We start from the raw sequence: 24,662 nt of genomic DNA, 5'->3' as shown, positions 1-24,662 counted from the left end.
CACCCTATTCCTTCTTACTTCTCACCCTCTGATTCTCTCTACCAAGTTACCTGCCTGCTCCCCGCAGTCCTTCCATGTTAGCGTCCCAGTCTTCAGAATTATAAAAATGGAGCTGATAATTCTTTATTAACTACCCCTTCTCTGGTATTCTGTTACAGCAACAGAAAAATGGATTAAGGCTATTACTTGCCTTTGGATAATTCCATGATGTAGTGTTGTTTAGGATATGTATGCGTGTCTTCATGTGTATGTGTATATGTGATTGTGTTGTGGTATGTGTGTCATGTGGTATGTGTGTATATGTGGTATGTGGTATGCAATGAGTGTATTGTGTGTTCTGTGTGTACAGTGTGTGGTATATGTATGGGCGTGCTGTGGAGGGTGTATTATGATGTGTAGAGGAGTGTATATATGGAAAGTGTGTGTGTATGTGTGATATGTGTTTGTGGTATGTATGTGTAATATGTATATATTAATTAATTTCTTCTCAATCTCCTCCTTCTCCATATTATTTTGTATAAAAATTTGGGGCAGTAGTAACTTTACCTACAAATCATACTTAGTTTCCAGAATATTTACACAGGTAGAGCTGTGATAGAATATGGGGAGCCATTAATAATGCTGAGATATCAATATTGTGAATACTGCTCAGAAATGGTTACAATGAAAATGGGGAAATATCACCATCCCATGTGGGGTATAGGTAAGGGTATTTCCTTTTGTTTGAAGAGTAGTTGCAGTTTATTACACGAAAGCATGAAGTTATAAGAAAGTTGTAGAGAAATTCAAGTATGCGTAAAAAAGTGTGTACATGCCAAGTATCCCAAAGAATGAATTATGCTAGCTGTTAAACAATTGTCTCTCAGCTTCAAATACAGCCTCTCTTCTGCTTTGCCATGCTAGGTTGGACCTCTACCAAACACATATATACTGTTTAAAAATCGTGTGAAATTCTACACCTGGGGGAGCTGGAAAGGTTAGAGGATTGATGGGAAACAAGGAGCTTGATCATCTTTTCTTTTCATTCTTGAAATTGTGCCCCTCAGAGGCAGTTTGCCAAATGACCAGGATTTTAACCACATTCTTAGAACCAGGAATCAATTACCTAGCTACAGATTCTTCTACGCACACTTGGATTCCCTTTCCCAGTATATGAGTTCTGACTGCAAGGCCCTCATCAATTAGCTTAGAAACTACTACCAACCTCTTGAGAGGTCAGCTTTTCAGTATTCAAGACTTCTCCTAGTTCTAGCAATCTACCTTTCTACTCCCTTGAACCAACTCTGGTTGAAATCCCCACTACTTCCTCATTCTCAAATTCAGACAGATAGACTAGATGATAGAGAGATAGATAGATAGACAGACAGACAGGCAGATAGATAAATAGATAGATAGAAAAGACAGATATGAGACCTTATTAAGCATTTTTGCTATATATAAAACTGTTAACCTCTCAACTTCTTCCACTTCCAGAAAACATTATTCTACATGAATATTTTATGACTCATTAAAACATTTCTGGAGGGTAAATTGGCAAAAGTTTTAGAAATAATTTTGCTAATATGTATTCATCAATTCAACAAACAATTATTAAACATTAGTGTGAACACGGAGTTAAAATCAGAAATAAACCGATTAGACACAGCAAGTGCTATGCATATTCATTCATTAAGTAGTAGACCCATGTAACCTAACTCTCAAATCTGTCATGTTAGCTTCTTTAATGGACATTCTCAAACTTGAGCTCCATCAGAATCACCTAAAGGAGCTGGTAATTATGAACTCACACGCCTCATGCCCAGAACTGTGGATTTACGAGTTTTCTGGTCAAGCAATCTAATTGCAATTCCCATCCATTCCCCAGTGATGCTGACTCTGCATAAACTATACCACCTACATATTTTTTTTAGCTCCTGAAGCAACCTTTCCTCCTACTTCCTCTCACCAGCTGGGCTAGATCACCATCAAGGCTCCCACACCAATATTATACTCTCTCTAAACAGCCTGAGTCACTTTCCATACCAGTAGCCACTAAAACGCAAGCCTTAAACATGTCTGTCCCAATTACTAGCCTGTATGCATCTCAAAAGCAGACAGCATAACTATTAGTCTTTGTAATAAAATACAACATTTATCACTGTGTAACTATTTTACGAATATGGTGAAGATACATTTTTGGATACACTCAAATCTTTGTACAACCATCATCACCATCCAACTCACACTGAAACTATAAACAAATTGAGCAATGATGCATTTCCCCTCCTCCAGCATCTGATCACCACAACTCTACCTTCTCTCTCTACACAACTTCATTTGGACAGCTTTGTAACACATTTCCTATCAATGCTATAATCTTAAGCAAGCCCCAGAGCTGAAGTCTCATCCTCATAAGCATCCAACAAAACTAATGAGAAATAACATTAGAGGGTTAAAATTAAAAATGAACATTATTGTTGAAGTTAAAAGAAAATTTCACTATGTTACCAGTAGAAATTACAAGTATATAATTGCTTAAAATTGTCATATTGGATCTCTGCCGAGAGAGATATAATATTTTCAAGTGAATGTAAATGTCCATATTTTCAAGTTAATAAATACCTCAAGTACAAAAGCATCTAACTGGACAAAAAGAAGTGCAAAACAAAATTTCCCATTCAAATTCCCAAGATCCTTGAATGGAGTTCACATTTCTTATAGACTATGTGTTCCTAGCTATGATAGCTTACTTCTAGAATCAGCCAATAAGAAAAGAGGAAGCCTAAGGGGAAAAGGATGTTGTATAAAAACTATACAAGACACTCTCTATCTCTATAAATGCCCACAAATATAACAGGAAATGGGAAATGCAGAGACAATGGAGGTTTCATAATCCAGTTTTATATATGTAAACACTTGACTTCCTCCTTCTCCCCCCATGAAAACCATAGGTAGTAGAAATAGCCAAATTAATTTATTTGGTACTTACAAAATATATGAAAGATTGACCTTAAGGTCATCATTCTTGCATGGATTTTTAAACAATGGTTCCAAAGAACATATGAACAATGTTAAGTCTCCTTTCATCCAGCACTGTATGTTCCAATTTGCACCTGAATTAAAAATAAACATTAAATTCAAGAAAGATTTTAAACAACTCAGTGAAAGAGAAGAGCTAAATTGAATTTATCAGTGTTCTCATTCAACTCCCACTGCCCATTCTGGGGAAAAAAATAGCAAGCTCTAACTAGTAGAGTGTTTGCCCAAGTTATTTCCTCAGTTTCCTGTTTTGTAAGGCAAAAGAAAGTGCTTCACAAACTTGTCTTTAATCCAAAATTACTTAAATTGGAAAAAGATCTCAAAATTCACCTAATTCAATTCATTCTCACTTTCCAGATAAAAGTGGACATCAAATATTAAGGAATAATCAAATCAAGAGGTATATTTATGTCTGACTTAGAAAATAAAAATGCAGTGGTAATTCATGTGTGAACTGCGACCCGCTTCTTAAATTTTCATTAGCATAACATGGGCCCCATATATAACTGATGGCAATGCATTTCCCTGCCCACTGAATCTTACCAGATACTGAAAAGCAGACGCCAAAAGTAATTCATCATTTACAAGGCAGGAATTAAAGAGCATGACTAACAACACAAAACCAGAAAGATTTCCATCTACTAGAGACTTTGTAACATTGTGAAGGAAACAACCTACTTGGAGGGATAAGTTAAAAATCCTCAGTAATTTAGTCACTAACCTAAGCCTATTTAATTTAACTGTTAATAAGTTACTGGCCCTCCTTTAAAATAAAAAAAATTCAAAATATACAATATCATAATCATTCATTTTTAAAATTGAAGAAAGGGCTAATATAATTTATCATCTCAAGCCTCACCATTAAGAACTTGACTGCTTAAACTCATTCTTGGTTTACTTAATGATCCTTAGATTGGCTAAGATTCCCTACAAATCTTATCCTATTTTATTTCTGTGCCAGTACAAGGGCTTGAACTCAGGATCTGGGTGCTGTCCCTTGGTTTTTTTACACAAGGCAGGTGCTCTGCGACTTAAGGCACAGCTCCACTTCTGGATTTTGGGAGTTAATTTGGAGATAAGAGCCTCACAGACTTTTCTGCCTAGGCTTTTTCCTAGTCATGATCCTCAAATCTCAGCCTCCTGATTACTTATAGTCTCAAGTATGAGCCACTGGTGCCCCCCTTCCCGACAAAATTTTTAAGGATTTATTTAAAGTAAATTTAATGTCCATGAGCTGAATTGAAATCTCTGAGACTTATTCCTAGTAATCTGTTTTTAAAACCTGTACTGTGTTTTTAGGTATCAATCACCCTTATTCCTAAACTGATTTCAACATCCTGGAGTGTTCCTTTCATCTAGTCAATAATGCTGAATCACTGAATCAGGTGAGATCTTGTACTTGTGGGGACATGGGGCGGGGCGGGGCGGGGCGGGGTGGGGGGGGCATGTTTTGTTGGGTTTTGTTTTTGGAGACGGACTCTTGCTATGTTGCCCAGGATGACCTGTCAGCTTGAACTTCCTACCTCAGCCTCCGGAGTGATGAGATCATAAACAGCCACCACTGTGACCAGTTGGAGATCTTTTTTTTTTTTTTTTTTTTTTTTTTTAATTAGAACTGGGAAGAGTGCTGTGGAGGCCAGGGCTGTAATTAAGCATCTCCCTACACAGATCAGCCCCCTAAAACCAAGAACCTGAACCAAAATATCAATGGTGATTAGTTCTGTTCAGGAGCACAATACTTACATGCCTGTATCTTATTATCCTGGGTCTCATTAGATGATAGACTCAGTTGGTTCTGCTCTATTTAGCCTTTCCAGAAGAACTGGAAACAATTTTTGCTTATAATTTCAGATTCAAATTTCTTAACTAAAGAAGCTACATTTAGAATGCATTATACTTAAAACAAAAACACTTGATTTAAAATGTTTTGTTTCAGAGAGATTTCCTGTTTGAACAAATCATTATTATTATTCTGGATTTGTTTAGAATGCAAGTATTTCAATAGTTACCAGTAATTTAATATTTTATCTATATAATTAAAACACAGGATCTTTTTCTCTCTCAAATGAAACTGAGAAATCTATAAGAAATACACATAAATGTAAAGACAGTTTTCTTATTGCATTTTTGTAGGATATAAGATGATTTGGGCTTTACTTTTTATTTTGATCATCTGATGAATCTTAATTTTATGACCAATATTCATTTGGAATAACATATCCATTAAGACATTTATCTCAAACAAGTTGCAAAAATTAAACAACTTTCTTCAATACAAATAGAACGTAAGAGCTGGCGGTTAGAACATTACTTACCTAGTTTTTGCAAAGCTGAAGAATTGGCTGTTGGATCAACTGCTTCATTGTTATCCACACCTGAAGAGCAGTTTTTATCTTGCTCACTCCCAAAGTAACAGTGAACAGTTGTGTTGGATACGTTAGAGATGTAGATGCCACTAGAATTAAACCCAGCTCCATCAGTTGCCTCATAATCTCCACTCACATTTGATGTGTCCTTTGAGATTCCATCAGGCAAGAGGATGCAGTTGGTTATATTTGGTGGCATGCAGAACAATTTAAATTTCCAGGGATTTATTGGATATGCCAAATTAAATGCAGTTATCACATAAAGACATCCTGTTAGGATAGCAAAAGGATATAATTAGAAATGACCTGATATAAAAGCATGTTGCACTCTGTGGTAATCATTCAACTTTCCAGTTGCTCAATCAGTGCCCAATGAATAAGTGTGTGGTTACATCATAGTATTCATTATTGACTGAAATAACGTTATTGTCTGGCAGCACCTTTGGAAAATTCATCCAATGTTTCCTTATTAAGCTAACATATTTATGTTTTGGGAAAGGAAATGAACACTAAATATTTTGGCTTTTCTTTCCTAAAGTAAAATTATGTTAACTTCCAGAATAAATGAGAATTGTGTAGCTGTATTAATTTATTTATTACAATGCTGTGGATTGAACTCAGGGCCTTACACTTGCTAGGCAGGAGTTCTACAAGTTGAGCCATACTTCTAGTCCTGTCTTATTTTTCAGACAGAGTCTCACACTTTTTCCCTAGAATCAGTCTGGACTGTGATCCTCATTCCTATGTCTCTACCTAGCTAAGAATATAGGTTTATGCCACACAGCAGACTTATTTAATGAGTTGACGTCTCTCTAGTCCCCATCTTCTTCCCCAGCTGCCCTCAAACCATAACCTTCCCAAAATCCACTCACCAAGTAGCTGGAATTATAGATATGCACTACCACCTCCAGCTCTAGATCTACAATTATATAAATAAACATGAAAAATTTTATATTGATTAAGGAGAGTAATAAGTTAATACTGTTTCAATGATCACTTTTGGAGAGGGTTTTTGATTCAAGGGAAGTAATCTCCTGAATCTACCCAGAATGTTCCAGATAGAAGATATCACATCAAATAGTATGTAGGACATGCCCTAACTCATTCTCCAAGAAATAACACAAACAGCAGCCTTTTTCAGGGGATTTCAAGTGACAATTCTTTTTCAAATATAAAGATTAGGAATAGTCATAAATGAGGTAAAGCACAGAATTCAGTAGTAACTGGGGCTGGGGATATGGCCTAGTGGCAAGAGTGTTTGCCTCATATACATGAAGCCCTGGGTTCAATTCCCCATCACCACATATACAGAAAATGGCCAGAAGTGGCGTTGTGGCTCAAGTGGCAGAGCAAGTGGCCTTGAGCAAAAAGAAGTCAGGGACAGTGCTCAGGCCCTGAGTCCAAGGCTCAGGCCTGGCAAAAAAAAAAAAAAAATAGAATTCAGTAGTAACTGATCTCCCCTTCTTCTTCCATGAGTGGTTAGATGGCTAAATACTGATATCAGCATCCCTGAATAGATGCAGGTGAGCAGGTAAGTGCTTCTCACTGGCATGACGCTGTGCTCTGCTTGTGGTTGGAAGTTCTGAAGCTCTACTTGGCTTTTTCTTTCTTCCAAGTAGGGCTCATCATTCAACGCAACAGATCTGATCAAATACTATTTAGTTAGGTCTTGCTTACTTTCATTGGCTAATCTGTGTCTGAGTCCAACAGTTATTGGAGGGTTTTGTTATTTGGCAAGGCGAAAAGAGGTCCTGGCTTTTTATTCTTAACACTCTTTAGCCAATGTTCATGAAGAGAATGAACACTTAGAATTATGCCTCTCATGATGTAAGACAGTATGCCATTATACATTTGTCAAAACTCATCCACTGTGTGGGAGTGTACCCTTTTATAAACTAGAAACTTAGGATGATAACGAAGTATCACTGTAGGATTGTTCATTGTAGCAAGTGTACCATTCTGGTGGGGGATGAAAACATGGGAAGAGGCTATAAATGTGTGAAAGTAGGAAACGCATGAAAAATCTCTGTGCCTTCTTTGAAATCTTGCTGTGAAGTTTAAAAACTGATTTGCAAAATAAGGTCTACTAAAAATGAAAGAAAAAACAAATTTGAAAAAAGTCAATTCACAAATGCAGTTTTATAACGAAAAAGGAATACAAGTAAAGATATTCAAATGACATATAGGTAATGACTCTTAAGTGTTTCATTTCTAAATATCGCTCTCTATATAAATTAATATAAATATGTGCAGAAGCAAATATTAAAGCAAAAAATTAACCTATCACTATTGTGCCCATGATGAGGATAATTAGACATTGTGATACCATGCAAAACCAGTCCTTACTACCTCCATGATTCTTTGTACTTCAGTTCTAACACGTTTCTAAATCTGCTACCTACGAGCATTATTCTTTTAGCTTCACATGGAAGATTCATTAAGCTGAATTAAAATTAGCTGAAAACCCCAGTGCTATTGAAATCTAAAAAGAAAAGATGAACTTCATACCCAGCAACAATGAGTCAGAATATTAAAAGATTACTGATTTTGTTTACATATATTGTTTGTAAATGATGTTTCTTTCACTCAGAATGAACCCTAAACAGAAAGAGGTCTAAAACCTTCATTTGAAAGCATGTTTCACATATCAGACATTTTCTGATATTATCAGACAGTATCACAACCTCTCTTCTGATTTATAAGACAAGTCAAACCATAACCGTTCACAAAGCCAATGTGAAACATTAGAGTCTAATAAGTAGAGAAAACAAAAGTTCTCTTAAATATACATATATGTATATAAATATATATAAATAGATAAAGAAGAATGTATTATTTTGTTTTGATAGGCCCAATAACATAGTTCCTTTGAAACCTGAAGCAGTGGAGCTACCTTAGGTATTTTTGTAGAGATACATATGGCTTCAGTGAGAAAGGTTGGAATGCAGAGGGAGAATCATAGAGAAGCATATTGTAAGAGCACCTTTGATTGAAGCAGCAAAAAAAGTGATCAGAGGCTGGGGATATAGCCTAGTGGCAAGAGTGCCTGCCTCGGATACACGAGGCCCTAGGTTTGATTCCCCAGCACCACATATACAGAAAACGGCCAGAAGCGGCGCTGTGGCTCAAGTGGCAGAGTGCTAGCCTTGAGCGGGAAGAAGCCAGGGACAATGCTCAGGCCGAGTCCAAGGCCCAGGACTGGCCAAAAAAAAAAAAAAAAAAAAAAAAGTGATCAGACCTAGTGGACACAGAAATAATAGATGCCAGATAAAGTAAGTTTTGTTAAAGATGGTCTGACTTTAGTTCTAAAACTTTAGAAGTAAAACTAAATTACATGATTCAAGTTTAAGAAAATTAGAGCTTGGTATTTAGCTCAATAAGAGAAAGTAAAACAAGATGGCACAATATGACTCCCCAGCTCTTATTCCCATGCAGAAATCTACAAGAAATATACATAAAGACAGTTTCCTTTTATTATGTTTTTATAGAATATAAAATGATTTTGGAATTATTTACTAATTTTATCATCTGATAAACCCTAATTTTATTATTTTAATTATTTTTAATGTTTTTATTTCATTACTTGGGCTTGAACTCATGGCCTTGTGCTCTTGGTTGGCTTTTTTACTCAAGGTTGGTGCTCTACCACTTGAGCCATGCTTCTAGGTTTTTGCTGACTCGTTGGAGATAAGAATCTCCTCAATATTATGATAATAGTCATTTTTAATCATAAGCATGTATGGGATTTCCTAACTGGATAAAGGAAATTATGTTAGTCAATAAAAGATAGAGCAGCTTTAGGGCAAATCTCTTACATATTAACATTAAAATATTAAACAACTTACCCAAATATAAGAAAATCACATAAAAATTTTGATAGATCATCTTACTTCAGAGATGTGCACCTGAAAAAACAGTAAATCAGAAACAAAACAACACATATGTGAAAACCCAGTGTGCAAGCTATGTCAGGCACAAAAGGATAAAGGTTGTAAGCAGGTCTTTAAATTTTAATCTTCTAATATCAATCTTGATATTGACTAATACCACAAAGTATTTCACATTAAATTGTAAGACAGACATAGATTTCCTGCTATGCACATGCTATCTGACATAGTAAAAATGCAAGCAATGTAATTTTAAAAAGCACCTGATGGTCTGTTATTCCATGAAAACCAGGACAAGTATCAAAGAAAAGGACCCAGCTTTAAACTATGCTCACTTAACAGCTAATTCAACATCATTAATATCGCCAACTCCATGTTTTTATTTTCATGGTCAATGCTTAAGACTGATTTTTAAGATTTGTGTTTTTTTTATTTATCATGTCCTAGTTTTATTGATTTGGTTTGATCATTCAGTGTGTTTAGTTGTAGGTTTACAGGCACATTCTAGTTACCACAAATGAGGGAAAACATGCAGCCTATGTTTCTTTGGTTCAGGCTTACTTCACTTCAAACATTATTTTCCAAGTCTTTCCATTTACTTACAAATGGTACAGTATCATTCTTTTTGATGGATGAGTAGAATTCCATTACAAACACACACACACACACACACACACACACACACACACACGCACGCATCACATTTTCTTGATCCATTCATTCACTGAGGGACATCTAGGTTGATTCCATATCTTGTCTATGGTAAACAATGCTGCAATAAATATGGTTGTGCTGGTGGCTTTAGTTTGGCCTGTTATGTGGCCCATTGGATAAAAAGCCAGGAGTGGAATTTCTGGGTCATAGGGAAGCTCTATGTTTAGTCTTTTAAGGGACTTCCATACTGCTTTCCAGAGTAGTTGAACAAGTCTACATTCCCACCAACAGTGTAATAGGGTTCCCTTTTGGCCACATCCCAGACAGCAATTGTTACTGTTAGTTTTCCTGATAATGGCCCTCCTGTCTTTTTATAATATTGCAAAGTCAAATGATTATAATTTTTGTATATTTATTTACAATGAAAAAGGATTTTACAAAATGCTACTTGAAACCTATTCATTATTTAGAGATAAAATAATATTCAAAGTAACATAAGGGTAGTCTAATCTGAATTAATACATTCAAATCCAGGGATCAATTCAGAAATTAGCTTTCCCATAAATTCTACTCAGTTTAAAATATGTCACACATAAGATTATTCATACTGCTACATTGTGAACAAAAAAAATGGTTGTAAAACTAGACTATATTGGGCTTAGTCTTATACCAAGACCCTATAAAATTCTGATGTTTCAGTCTCCTGGAGGGACATGATTTACTACATGAATACAATATTCAGTAAAAAGCCTTGAATTCAGTTTTAGCAGGAACATTGGATAGAAAGTCTAGGCTCTTGTAATCAGCTCTAGGACATGGTGACCAAATAGACCTATTTACCTCTGGTTCCTCCTCTACCCTTAGGAGTTAACTACACTTCTGAGAAATTTTATTTTAAAATAGAAATCACACCTTTATTACAAAAAGCTATTTTAAATTATTGAGAAGTATCTGTAATTCATAGCTGAAAGATGGCACCAGGTGATGTGTAAACCAAAAAGGAATGTGATTTGTTTATTTTACAATTTACACACTCTTGGGGTGAAATGAATGAGTATATACAATCTCTATTTCAGTATATGTGTTTTCAAACAGCTTCTCATCAAAATTTGGGTCTCTCTTCACTGATGCCATAACATTTCCTTAGGATCTTTGGAATTGGGTTTAGTTTATAGAAGGCTCGTGATCTACATGATATAATTGTCTAAAATTATGAAGATTACCTCCTGTTTTTTATGGTACTTATTTCTGATATTAAAATTCTCCTAAAATAAAACCAAGGGCAGATTTCATAACCAGGATATTTTACTTAAATAACAATTTAAATACAAATTAAATTTATGCATGTTGTTTAAGTATAAATTCAAGTGTCAACCCTTTTGCAAAATAAATGTGGTTCCAATTTAATATCTTAGGTGCAACATACCACTGGACTGCTTTGATTAAGCTAATGATGGATAATTCAATCCAAAAATCAATATGGCTTAGATTTAATTAAACTGATCAGCCAAGAGACCAAACAGGTCTGTTGTTAACCTTAAATAAAACAACTATATCTTTATTTTATGTTTTAGGCAAAGCACAAACTATTCCAATCATTTGAATCCTTGCAGCTAAGTTCCAATATTTTCAAAAAAAGCAACAATCATAAATGTAAAATGGAGTCAGATAAAACCTTGAAGAGACTGTGAAAAACAGGATCTCACACAGCTACAATGAGGGAGAAATTTATACATACTCCAAATTGTTCCCAAAGGAATGTCAGAAGGTTCACAGAAACTCAATGTAGAAAGCAAATGGCAGAAAATTTAAACCACAATTTAAAAAAAAATATCAAGCATAGGGAAGACAAATAATACAGAAACAAAAGTAAGTCTAATGATTCAAACATCCATTCATTTGAATATTCTTCATAAGGATGAGCCATAATTTCCTCTAAATTTTCCTGCAATCAAATAACTTTGCAAAATACATAATATGAAAAGCATAAATAATCCTAACCCTAACAACACTTGAGACTGATTCATTTCATAAGGTATCAGGTACAGTGTCAGAGTTTTATGGGATATAAAAATTCAATCATTTATCATCTCTCTCTACTGTGAATATCTTATTCTACATTACCATCATCTCTTCTTTGGACTATCAAAAGAAGCTTTCATTTATTCTCTGCACTTCTGCCTCCTCAATTTAGTCTGTCCTTAACACAACAGTCATGTGATCTCGTTACTGCATAAATCAGATCACATGAATATGAATGAATGGATGAATGATAGCAATGGATAGCAAGGTATGACTCTTGGGATATCTTCCAATGTGGGCAGATGGCATTGCACCAAGACAAAAGTTAATGAAAGCAATTCTAATATCCACATAGATGGTTCTTTTAGAATTTAGCTTAATACCAATGAGCACTTCAGAGTGCTGATTCTTAACCACATGTAGCACTCTTCAGTTATTACTATAAATGTTACGCAAAAGAAAAGTCAAAAATCCATATTCCAGTGAATGATTGTAGTATGGATTTTTAGAGGTCAGACTGACTCATTTCCATTGTTGATGATTATATGTGTTACTTTTATTTCTCAAGTCTACTTAAATATGCAATTGAAGAATCTCAGTCAGTTCCTGAACTAGTATTTATGCAGGGACTAATTATCAGCTTGCTCTAATGGTTAAAAAAAAGTGTGAGCCTGTACAAAAGTTTTAGTAAGGAACACAGTCCTCATGATTCCATCACCTTGACTAAAAATTAAAAAATTCAAAGTGCCCTATCTGCCACTACTACTTTTCTACATTCTCTCTGTTAAAGAAACTTGTGCTTAAATAACAATTTTAATACAAATTAAGTTTATTCATGTTATTTAAATATAAATTCAGGTGTCAATGCTTAAACAAAATAAATGTGGTGTCAATCTAATTCTAACATAATTTTAGATATTTATTTGGGTTATGGTGCCAGTCCTGGGGCTTGTAGTCAAGGCCTGGACAGTGTTCCTCAGCCTTTTTGCTCAAGGCTAGTGCTCACCACAGCTCCACTTCTGGCTCTTGGGGGATTCATTGGAAATTAAGAGTCTCGTGGCCTTTCCTGCCTGGACTGGCATTGAATAGCAATCCTCAGATTTCAGGCTCCTAAGTAGCTAGGATTATATCCTGCTGAAAGTTTACTTCTGTTTCTTCACTTAGAATAGAAATCTGTCATGTTCCTGTCCAGGTGAGGAGGTGGGGGCTGGAGGTGCTATTTCTGCTATTACCTGGATCACAGGGAAGACCTTCATGGGAGAATGACTTCGAGGAGACTGGAGAGGTGAGAAAGCCAAATCTGTGCTTTGATTCTGAGGAAAGTGCATTTGGGGCAAGAAGGAATGGAAGATGTAAATATCTGGAGACAGGGAGAAGGCTGAAACACTGAATGAGTGGACACAAAGATTATGAGTAGGGAATGGGAGAAGATGAACCAGGAGGCTGGAAAAGAGATCACACACGCCTGTAGATCAAGGTAGGGAGTTTGGACATTTTTCAAGAGTTGAATGAGAAGCCATTGGAGGATTTTGTGCAAGAATATAGTTGCTCTAATTTCCATGTGTAAAGGTCATTCTTGCAGTTCTGTGGACAAGAGGCTTAGGGCATAAGGTAGTAAGATACTGCAAGGAAGCCTGTTCGCTATATGAGTTATCCTTTTCTCTTTCCATGGTATCATCTTTTTTGACTAGTTAACTCGTTAACTTACTAGGTTAAGTGAGTGACTACTGCTTTGTTTCTAATTACAGAAAAATATTTCATTAATGATGAGATGAGGTGACAAAATAATGACTGCATAGTTACATTGTATAGGGTTCTTTGAATTTTGTATTATTCCCCAAGTACAATGATTTTTAATATTTTTTCAAATGTCATTCCCCTTTGAATAGTAAAAATTGGTTAACATTTTTGATTAATAAATTAACTTAAAAACTGCAAAAAAAGAAATCAGTCATGTTTTTTTCATCAAGAAGCTATTAAAGAGTTGAATTATTTTGAAAATTCAAAACAAAATCCTCATCCATCATCCTAGTATGAGTATTTGTAGCTTTGGAAAAATAATTTTAAGCACTTTTAATCCCAACATGATCTTAAGGGTTTGATCTTGTGACAAAGTAATTCCTAAAACAATGCATAAGGGTATTATGATTCATAGACCTTTTTGTCATAAAGTCAACCAAGTTGAGTAGTCATTTTATCTAGTCACCTGAAAGTATTAAACTAACAAATATTTCCTCAATGCTCAATCTAAATCACTATAAAAGAAACTGGGGACACAATAACTGAGAACCTTTACCTATAAGAAGTAACTTTATTTTACAGTGTGTTTGCGTGTTAAAAGTATTTTATTACTAATATGAATAAAGTACTAAGGAACACCAGATTTAAGATTGCAAGGTGGACAAACAGATTTCCTCTACCTCCTAAAATAACTTCAGCATTAAGTCATATTAATCCCCTAATAGAAAAAATAGAACAAAAATACAATTAGCAAATTTAAACAAATTTCTGGGAGACAAAGCCAAGACTAATGAAGTGGAATGAAGGCTGTAACTCCCTGGGATATGTTGGAAGAGCCTGCTATCCATGACACAACCCTGAAACTGCTAGAAATAGTGAAGAGTAAGAGAGGGAAATGGGGCATGAACGTGCACATACGGGCCCGAGCAAGTGAGGCCTGACTTCTTTGCGTACAATATAGTTACAGCAGACAAACTTCCCTCCCTGTAGATTTCAGGGAAGTGACAGACAAATAACTGAAATCATCACTCACTAGTCTAAGTAGGAGAGGAATTTATTGAAGATCATTGGTAGCACTCAAAGAATGTCAGTGAGGACCAGAAAAGCTGTGAAAATTTTACAAAGCCAAGAACCATAGCCAAAATCTCGTGTGGATCTCCTCTGGACAAGACAGCTCAGCTTCATCCCAGGACATACAGGTCATTATTAAAACCTTGGTGCCTCCTACTATCCCTCTGGCTCCTGGAAGCTCACCTGTTCTTCCTGTCCTCTCCCACAGACAACATGGTGCAGTGGGTACAGCAAGGTTCATACTCCACAGGCAAGCAGCTGGGAAGCTTGTGAAAATAGCACTTCCTTAAGAAGTCATTCCCTAAATGATTCAAAACTGTCAAATGGCATGCTATCGTACTATATGGTCCTATCTATTAAAAGGTGGTAAGTACAAATTATTTGAGGATAAGTTGAACTTTTCAAATAAACTTGACATTAATACAGTAAAAACCTTTAAATATCTGACATTTAGTAGGATATTCACTATGAACGGGAGCTTCCTCAAATGACACCTGTCAGCTAAAGAACACCGTACATCTGCACAAAATTAACACTGTTTTTCTTCATTTCATGGCTATGTTAGAGACACAAATGAAGATAAGAAAAAGGCCTTTAGCCTAATCTTATTTTTTATTCAAAGAAAGAAAAGGATTTAGGCCTCAGTGGCTTACACCAGTAATCGTAGCTGCTGAAGAGGCTGAGATATGAGAAGTTTGATTCAAAGCCAGTCTCAGCAGGAAAGTCTATGAGACTTCTATCTACCAAAAAGCCAGTAGAGCTGAGGTAGAGTGCTAGCTTTAAGAAAAAAAGTTCAAGGATGGTGCCCAGGCTCTGAGTTAAAGCCCTAGGACAAGCCCAAACAAAAGAAAAGAAAGAGGGAGGGGAGAGAAAAGAAAGAAAGAGAGAGAGAGAAAGAGAGAAAGGGAGGAAGGAAAAGGAAGGGAGGGAGAGGAGCAAAGAAGGAAGGAAGGGAGAGAGAAAGGGAGGAGAGGAGGGAAAGAAAGAGAGAGAAAGAAAGGAAGGAAGGAAGTTATCAAGGAAAGGAGGGAGGAAGGGAGGGAGGGAGGAAGGGAGGGAGGGAGGGAGGGAGGGAGGGAGGGAGGGAGGGAGGGAGGGAGGGAGAGAGGGAGGGAAGGAGGGAGGGAGGGAGGGAGGGAGGAAAAGGAAGAAAAGAAGAGTCAGGCCAGGCACCAGTGGCTAACACCTGTAGTCCTAGCTACTTAGGAAGCTGAGATCTGAAGCTCATGGTTTGAAGCAGCCTAGGCATGAAAGTCCATGAGACTCTTATCGCCAATTAACCACCAGAAAGCCAGAAGTAATGCTGTGGCTTAAGTGATAGAGCATTAGCCTTGAGTACAGAGAGGCTCAGGGACAGTGCCTAGGCCCTGAGTTCAAGTCCCAGGACTGACCAAAAAAGAGAGTCAGTGAAAGAGGGAGGGAAAAACAAAGGAAGAAAAGAAGAATACTAATCACAGACTCAACTCACCACAGGAAACATGAAGACATGAGTAAACCCCAAGATGTTTCAGGAAACACTCCATCCACATAATGACAACGGAATAATGGGAAGGAACAAAGTTTTTTTAAAAAGTAAATGAATAGAGCAAATTTGTTGAAAATTAACTGTACAGCTTGGGGGGGCGGATTTAGGGGGATGAGAAAGTGGGAGGAAAATGAGGGAGGAGGTAACAAGATTGACAAGAAATGTACTCACTACCTTACATGTGTGACTGTAACCCCTCTATACATCACCTTGACAATAAAATTAAATTTTAGAAAAGAGATGGATTTTTGTCTGTTCTTTTCAAAAATAAGTCATCTAAAGGCTAAATCTAAGAGATCCAGATTCAACCAACAGTACTTTAAGAAAAGGAAATGGAAAATAGATCCATTCTCAAACACTGTTAGAGAACTTCAGAGCAGCAAAGAAAAAGAGATAAAAAGCTTCCATTGAGGGGGAAGGAAAAACAAAATTCTTCATCCCAAAATCTGTGTATTAGACTTGCTAGTAGCTGTCTGATAGAGGAATACTTTGACTTTAAAGTTGTATATCCACAGAAGAAAATGCACCAACCTGAAAACTTTATAAAGCATTGCAACACATTTTACACTGCATTCCAATTTTCCATAGTATACCATAGGATTCTATGAGGAGTAAACCAAGAAAGACGAAAGCCTGAATTCAGGAAGATAGGACCACATGTTAGATAACAGCGGGCCTGAGATTGTGCAATCTGCACAGCAGCTCTCCTGCAAATGGGTTTGAGAGGGAAGAGAAGGAAGGTGGGTACAGAAGACAATAGAAAAAGATTAAAATCAAGCAACCAGACAGAAAAACACCAGGGTAAAAAGACAACTCAAAATTGAAGCCGCTGGTCCAAGTTAGAAGATCAGTCAGTGGGCTTAAAAATAAAGAAGAGGCTGGGAATATGGCCTAGTTCTTGCCTCGTATACATGAAACCCTGGGTTCCATTCCTCAGCACCACATATATAGAAAATGCCAGAAAGGGCACTGTGGCTCAAGCAATAGAGTGCTAGCCTTGAGCAAAAAGAAGCCAGGGATAATTCTCAGGCTCTGAGTTCAAGCCCCAGAATTGGCAAAAAATAAATAAATAAATAATAATAATAATAAAGTAAATAAATAAAGAATGAAATTAAAGGCTCCAAATTGAGGGGAATAGGTAGAGCACTGAGCATTCTCTGGGATGAAACAAAGAACATAAAAAAATTGGAAGAAAGGTTTGTAGAAACCACCATCAAAATGTTCATCAAAATATACCAGACATGGCAGTGCATGCTTGTAATCCCAGCACTAAGGAGCTACAAGTCCAAAGATCACAACTTCAAGACCAAAGTAGACTAAACTGTGAGACCTTGTAACAAATACACAACAAAGTTACACACCAATAATTATAAGTAGATAGATGGTTATGAAAAATAGAAGATAAATGATAAATATAGATATATAATCAATAGCTAATAAAAATAGGTGATAGACAAATAAATGATGGATAGGTGGTGAGTGGATGGATGGACGGTCAGGCAGGCAGGTGGGCAGGCAGACGGGCAGGCACACAGACAGACCAGATAGATCAATAGCAAATGATAGATAGCAAATGTTGGACTGGAAGGAAGATAGACTTAACTTTGATTCCTAAAACATTCTTCAAAATAATAATGAAAAGGCTGACATTGTCCAAAAAGAAATGTATTCTTTACCTGATTTATGTAACTGTAACTTTCTGTACATCACCCTTATAATAACAATTAAAAAATTAAAAGACAATAATGAAGTATTCTTTTTTAAATTTCTATATCAATGGAAGCATTTAAAAAACTAAAAGAGTAGATAAGACATTATTTTTTATTTGAGATATCAGATTCCAGAGAGGATATTATAACTTTCCCTTGAAGAATGTGAAGCACATTGCAAATATTGTAGAGATTCTCAAAGTACCTGGGATCATAGAAACAAGGTCTCTCACTGGGATGATTTTCAAAACAACAACAACAAAGAATTCATTTGGAAGTCTGGAATCATAGTAGTCAAAAGAATAAAAAGCAACTTTCCTAACGAACTGGTTTTTTGTTGTTGTTTTGGGGAGTTGGTTGGTTGGTTGGTTTGGTGCTGGCACAGAGGCTTGAACTCTGGCCAAGGCATTCAGTTTTAGCTTTTAAAATCAAGGCTGGAGCTCTACCACTTGAACCACAACTTCACTTACAAACTTTTTGCTGGTTCATGGGAAATAAGAATGTCACAGACCTCCTTGTTTGAGTGGGCTTCCAACCTGGATCCTTCAGCCTCAGCCTCTTGAGGTGCTACGGTTGCAGACATGAGCTAGTGCCAGCTCTAAAAGACTACTTTTTATAAATTATTCTTTCATATCCTGCTGGTTCAGTGAAAAAGCCTTTTCTCCCGAAATCAGGACTATGATTAGACACAGTGTACACCTTGTTCTCTAGAAAAACACTTAGATATCTCCTAGATAGGTCTAATATGATTGATGTGCCATCTTCCTACTAATACCAACTGCAATTACTATGTGTGGGAGACAGTATGTTTTTCTCTAATACACACACACACACACACACACACACACACACACAACTACATATGTGTATCATTTATTTTCTTCCATTTTTCCATAGACTAACCACTTCGATCCATAAATTCTCTGGTTGTATTCAAAAATTTAATTGTTGGGGGCTATCTTATGTTTATACTTCCTTAGTTTTTATAAGTTTAAGCATTAAATGACATCTTCTAGCTAAGATAAAATGAGAAAATATAATTCTGAGGAAAACTAGGTTGTCCTGTGTCTTCACATAACAGATATTTGGTAACAGCTGTTCTTAATCTTGACTTCACATTTTTAAAGTTTATAATGGTAAAATTATTAAAGCTCCTGAGAATCTCTACTTGGCTCAGATCTTTATAGCTACTATCAAGTACAAGCAGACAAAACATGTATATAATATTCTCACGACTGTTATAGAAATTATGACCCAAAGGTAAGATATGCTCAGTATGCTCATTCCCTCATCTGTGATTGTGATTGTGTACTTGTGCAACTCACTTTCATATGCCATTTAACCCTCTTGATATATATGTATATATATTTCTATATATTATAAAATATAATTATAGAATATTCTTCCCTCTTCTCTCCCTCTTCCTCCCTACTTTACTGCCTCTAACGCTCTCCTCTTTCTCAATCTTCCTATATATAACTATATATGTAAAAATCTTCCTATTTCTCTCTCTGCTTTTCCTCCTTTTCATTAATTTTTCCCTTCTGTAACACACATAGTATAGCTGGTCTGTTAATATATTCATTTTTTTCTACCCTGTTATTTTTCACAAGCACTAGGAAAGTCATGTGTTTTTGCTCAGCATCCACAATGTTTAATCCACAGTATGTGCTTAGCAAATACTTGTTGAAGAAGTAAATGAATCAAGATGTTGATAATGTATGCCAAAATGCTACTAAATTGACTTGCAGCAAACTGTGGCCCTTGTATTCTCCTGAATTCATTATTGCTCAGAGTTTATTCATTTTTTTCCAACTTTGGATATATGTGGTAACTTCTATAATAATCTCTGAATGATAAACTCATTTAAAGTGACAAAATAGACCTTGGAATGATAAAAATCAGCAACCTAAAATGTAGAAACAGAAAAGAGGAAAAATTATGGTGTAAGTAAAGAGGCCCTGTGAATAAATAAATATAAGTCAAAATATGCCAGTAATTAAGATAAATAGTAACTGATTTAATTATCCAATGTAAAGGCACAGAATTTAAGACATCTTAAACATAAGCACTGTTTATAAAATATACATCTAAATATCAGACTGAATACAGAAAGATGGGGAAAAGATATAGTTCAAAGTTATACACCTAAAATAATACACACAAACCTGAAAGCAAATGGATGGCAAAAAGATTTACTAAGAAGGTACTAACAAAATAGGCTGTAATCAGGTGCCAGTGGCTCATTGTTTGTCGTCTTAGCTACTCAGGAGACTGAAATCTAAGGATTGTGGTTCAAAGCCAGCCTGGGCAAGAAAGTTCACAAGCCACTTATCTCAAATTAATCACCAGAAAACCAGAAGTGGAGCTGTGGCTCAAAGTGGTAGTGCACTAGCCTTGAGCAAAAGAGCTCAGGGACAAGACCCAGACCCGGAGTTCAAGCTCCAGGACAAACCAGCAACAACAACAAAAAGCAAAAAAAGAAATAGGCTTTAATGCTAAAAGAAATGATAATATGAAGAAGGCAACTCTTAAATTTATAAAATCAGAAATAAAAAAGTTTAAATGTGTGGCCACATTGCATAATCTCAAAATACCATGCATGTCATAATGCCTCAAAATATACAGCATGAGCAGAAGAGACAAATGAAGATTATATCAACTAAAAAACTTGTGTATAGCAAAGAAACAAGAATTAGAAGGACAAACAACAGAATTCAAGAGAATATTTGCAAACTATTCATCCAATTAAGAGATTAATATTTAGAATACACAAAGAACTCAAAAATCTCAACAGCAAAAATTAATAATCACATTTTACATTAACAAATTATTTGAATAGACATTTCTTAAAAGAAGATATAGACTAAAAATATCAAAAAGGAAGAGAATAAAGTACATGCAAAATCTGCACTAAAGTATAAAATTGGAATCAGAAGATTAAGAAATTTGATATACATAAAACCCTGTACCGAAAAGCTACTGACTATGCATTATCTTCAAAGACAGGGAGGACATTTACAAAAATTGACTGTGTGCAAAAAAGAAAACACACGTTTCTCTGACCCCAATGTTTATAAACCAGAAATAAATAGTTGACTTTTTGTGAGAGCAATAAGGCAAAAGAATGAAATAAAAAGGACACCGATAGGAAAAGAAGAAGTCAAGCAAGCAGCTCTTCTTTTCAGATGACATGATTCTTCAGTTAAAAGATGCTGATGACTCCACAGAAAACTCTTAGATATGTTGAACAGTTTCAGCAGAGAGAAAGAACATATAAATCTGCATACAAAAATGGCTTTTCTATATACTAATAATGAATAGGATGAGAAAGAACATGAGAAAACAATTCCATTCAAAATAGCCTGAAAAAAAAATAAAATAAAATAGCTGTGAACAGATGAGGCATAGTAGTGCATTCCGTCAGCTCAACTATTCAAGAGGTAAAGGTAGGAGAATCACAGTTCAAGGCCAACCCAGGCAAAAATGTATTAATACCCTAACACAAAAGAAGGCCGGGTGTGGTCAGCCACCTCTATAATCCCAGCTATTCAAGAGATAGGACAATCATAGTTTAAGGCCAACCCTGAAAAAAGCAAGAGAGTCCAAGAAAACAAACTAAGAGATGGTAGAATGCTTTCCTAGGAAGCACAGGGCCCTGAGTTCAAAACCCAGTACTGCTAGAGAATAATAGTAAAAATAAATAAGTAATAATAATAATCAACAAAACACCTAGAAATAAACCTAAAAGAAGAGGTAAAAACCTAAGTAATCAATAACCAATGAAAAGATAAAGAAAATGTGGTACATAAACATAGTGGAATATTTTTTACTAATTCATATTTTTGGAGGCTGTAGAGTTGGAACTCCAGCCTCATGCTCTCTAGGATTCAGCCATAAAGAGTAAAATTATGTCATTTGCAGGAAAATAAATGGAACTAGAGATCATCATGTTCAGTGAAACAGGCCAGGTCCAAAAGACAATGAGAAAAGTAAAGTAAGACATAAAAGACAATGAGAGAAGTAAAGTAAGACATACACTGATAACTGGAAGCTGAATTCATAATGGTGATGTCACTGGTGACCTTGGCAGTCGTAAGCCTTGAAGTCAGTTTGATAAAGCAGTGAAAACAAACATTGGGTAGGAATAGATTAAAACAATGGTTTCATAATTCATAATATTTTGCTTTAAAGGGAAGAGAAGGGCTTAAATTCATCAACTGATTGGTAGGCACAATAATCTATAAAGAAAATCTATAATACGCTTTATACCATTTTTATAATTTTTCTTTTAAAATAAGGTGAAACTACATTGTGATATGAAAGGAACAAACAAAAAGCTTCTGGGAGTAATGATTTTTGGCAGAGTTCTTTTCCTTGATTAATGAGTAGTGGAGTATTTGCCTTATAACTATCTGTTAAAATGATATGCTCAATGCCAAAAAGTGGCAACATGTTTTGGAGGAAGGTTAAAGGAAAGGCACATAAAAGGAGAGATAAGAATGAGCAAACATAGTCAATATATTCATTGTATATAATGTAAAAATGGAATTCCATATCTTGAGGTTAAAGATTGAAGGGGACAAAAGAGGGATGGAAGGTGTGTCATTGAGCAAGAGGCATTGTGGAATCATAATTATATGGAATCGTAATCTCATACAATGCTTAATATAATAATAATAACAGTACTTGTTACATGTCAACTAATATATTTGTTTGAGGCACTTCGGATAAAAGGTAGTACAATATCTGCCAAAAGAACTATTTTTATTTATTTTTTTCTGGATATCTTTAAATCTTATTTCCAAAACTTCACAAAGCTACTGTGTTTCACAAATACAAATTATTTGGTCCTATAACAGTGACCTAAGTGTGAAGAGACAACCATGTTTGCCTCAATAAATCTGTTTGAAGGGTAAAGGTCTACATTGCAAAACCACAATGGCGCTCCTAAGCCATCAGTGAATTGGCTGTGGCCCCGATCTCTCTGATCTATCCAGGGTTCCAATGGTTTTCCAAGCATTTCATAGCCAAAGTTTCTACTCCCTGTGCAATCAACAAACAAGTTACTTAAATCTCTGAGCACCTGCTTCAAAGGGGAAAAGTATCTAATTAGAGACAAGGAGGGAAGTCAAATACCTGAATGACCAATGACATTCCAGTCCAAAGGTGAAAAGATATCAAAATAAGTTAAAACACGCTCTTAGGAGTAAGTAATTCAAATCAATTCAACTCTCCCAAATTGGACACCAATTACATGTGTGGGACAGATTCTTTTTATTATTTTATGTCAAAGCCAACAGGAAGAGCTAGAAGTACTTCTATGCCTATCTTAACTAGCTATGGATAAGTCTCAAATAGTTTTGAAAGCACCATCAACATCACAAATAGAGACAGAAACTAGTCTATCATTCTCTGTTCAAAGGAAGTCAAAGGTTTGTGTTTGTGTTTTTCTCATAAAGGAAGCAAAAGTTACATTGACACTTATAGGACACATTCCAGGTACAACTTGTGTTTGTGTATGTCAATTCCTAATTTCCAGCTTATCTGTTTCGTTAACCTCTGCTATTTTCTGGGATTCATTCCAAAACAAGAAAATTTGTTACTGGCATCTGTGGTCCTGAGTTTAATTTCAGAGAGGTTCTGAAGTGGTTGGAAACGACTTTTTTAATATTCTGTGCACAACCTTATGCTAAAAGGTAACAAACAATATTCAAGAGTAGTAATTGAAAGGTGCAATTTTTGTTTTACCCGAAAACAAAACAGAAGCTATTCCACGTTGGTTGCACATCATTGCAAATATTGCTTTCAAGTAAACACAATTCTTTAGGCTAGTATGAGGCAACATTTATCCTCACATAGTCACACGGATCTGGGTTCGTTACACACATGTTTTCTCTTTAGCTTTAAGCTGGAGAGATCCTGAGAGCTCACAGAATAATACCTACAATAACCTAAAAGCCTAGATCAATACAGACTTGGGGAGTTAATGACATTAGCAATATTTATAACAGGTTAATAAATTAAAGCATTATTCCTTTTTCATCTGGGAAACACCTTAAATTCTAGTAAACGAGATACTACTAAACAATTCTTAGTAATTATCTTAATCCAATTGCTTAGATTGAAAGATGAAGAAATAATAAGTCCAGCTACAGCACAAGGTGCTAGTCATAAGTCATGCTACCAAAACTCAGCTTTCTTGATTGGAAGTTCAGAGCTCTGAAAAATCATTTGTTTCAATATACTTGAATACTTGTGGACACTTCAGGCAAGCGTTCAGGACAAAGAATTCCCTCAGGCATATATAAGAAGTAAAAAAGAACAACCAAGTCCTCGAAATAGCACCTGCAATAGCCAGTTTTATAAAGAGTGTCATCCTACCTGTTGTTTCCCAAAGGAGTCCTCAGTTGGGTCTCTTTCTAGCAGCAAGCACCCCGTTAAGTAAATGCCCTGGTTGGGGTTGGGTTTAAGCTTAAACTGTGGGTTGGCTGGCGGGGCGGGGGGTGGGGGAGGGAAGGGGCTGGGTTTTTTTTTGTTTGTTTTGTTTGCTCCTGGGGAATTTGTCTTGTGGGAAATGGAAGCTGAGGTCTAAGCCACCTCCACAACACAAATTTTACCCAAATCCATCCTCTGGGCTCCGGGCTTCCTGATTTACCTTGCTGTCCCT

General features: G+C 35.8%; 1 protein-coding gene across 3 annotated transcripts in view; it reads right to left on the bottom strand.

The window, feature by feature from the left end:
* Lepr (leptin receptor) overlaps positions 1 to 24,662 on the bottom strand; it is a 69,921-nt gene that overhangs the window by 44,789 nt on the left and 470 nt on the right. For 2 of the 3 annotated variants that reach the window (XM_048351501.1, XM_048351499.1), the window contains exons 2-5: positions 24,377 to 24,429; positions 9,230 to 9,289; positions 5,334 to 5,654; positions 2,969 to 3,092 (exon numbers count right to left, since the gene is read on the bottom strand). In XM_048351501.1, the coding sequence (XP_048207458.1) occupies positions 2,969 to 3,092; positions 5,334 to 5,654; positions 9,230 to 9,269 (485 nt within the window). In that variant the 5' untranslated portion in view covers positions 9,270 to 9,289; positions 24,377 to 24,429. The remainder of the gene's footprint in view (positions 1 to 2,968; positions 3,093 to 5,333; positions 5,655 to 9,229; positions 9,290 to 24,376; positions 24,430 to 24,662) is intronic. The other variant, XM_048351500.1, reaches the window with a different exon arrangement.

Source organism: Perognathus longimembris, chromosome 7, assembly GCF_023159225.1.
Source record: "Perognathus longimembris pacificus isolate PPM17 chromosome 7, ASM2315922v1, whole genome shotgun sequence".
Taxonomy (NCBI): Eukaryota; Metazoa; Chordata; class Mammalia; order Rodentia; family Heteromyidae; genus Perognathus; species Perognathus longimembris.
The sequence above is the reverse complement of the archived record's forward strand: the minus strand, read 5'-3'. Positions and strand labels throughout refer to the sequence as shown.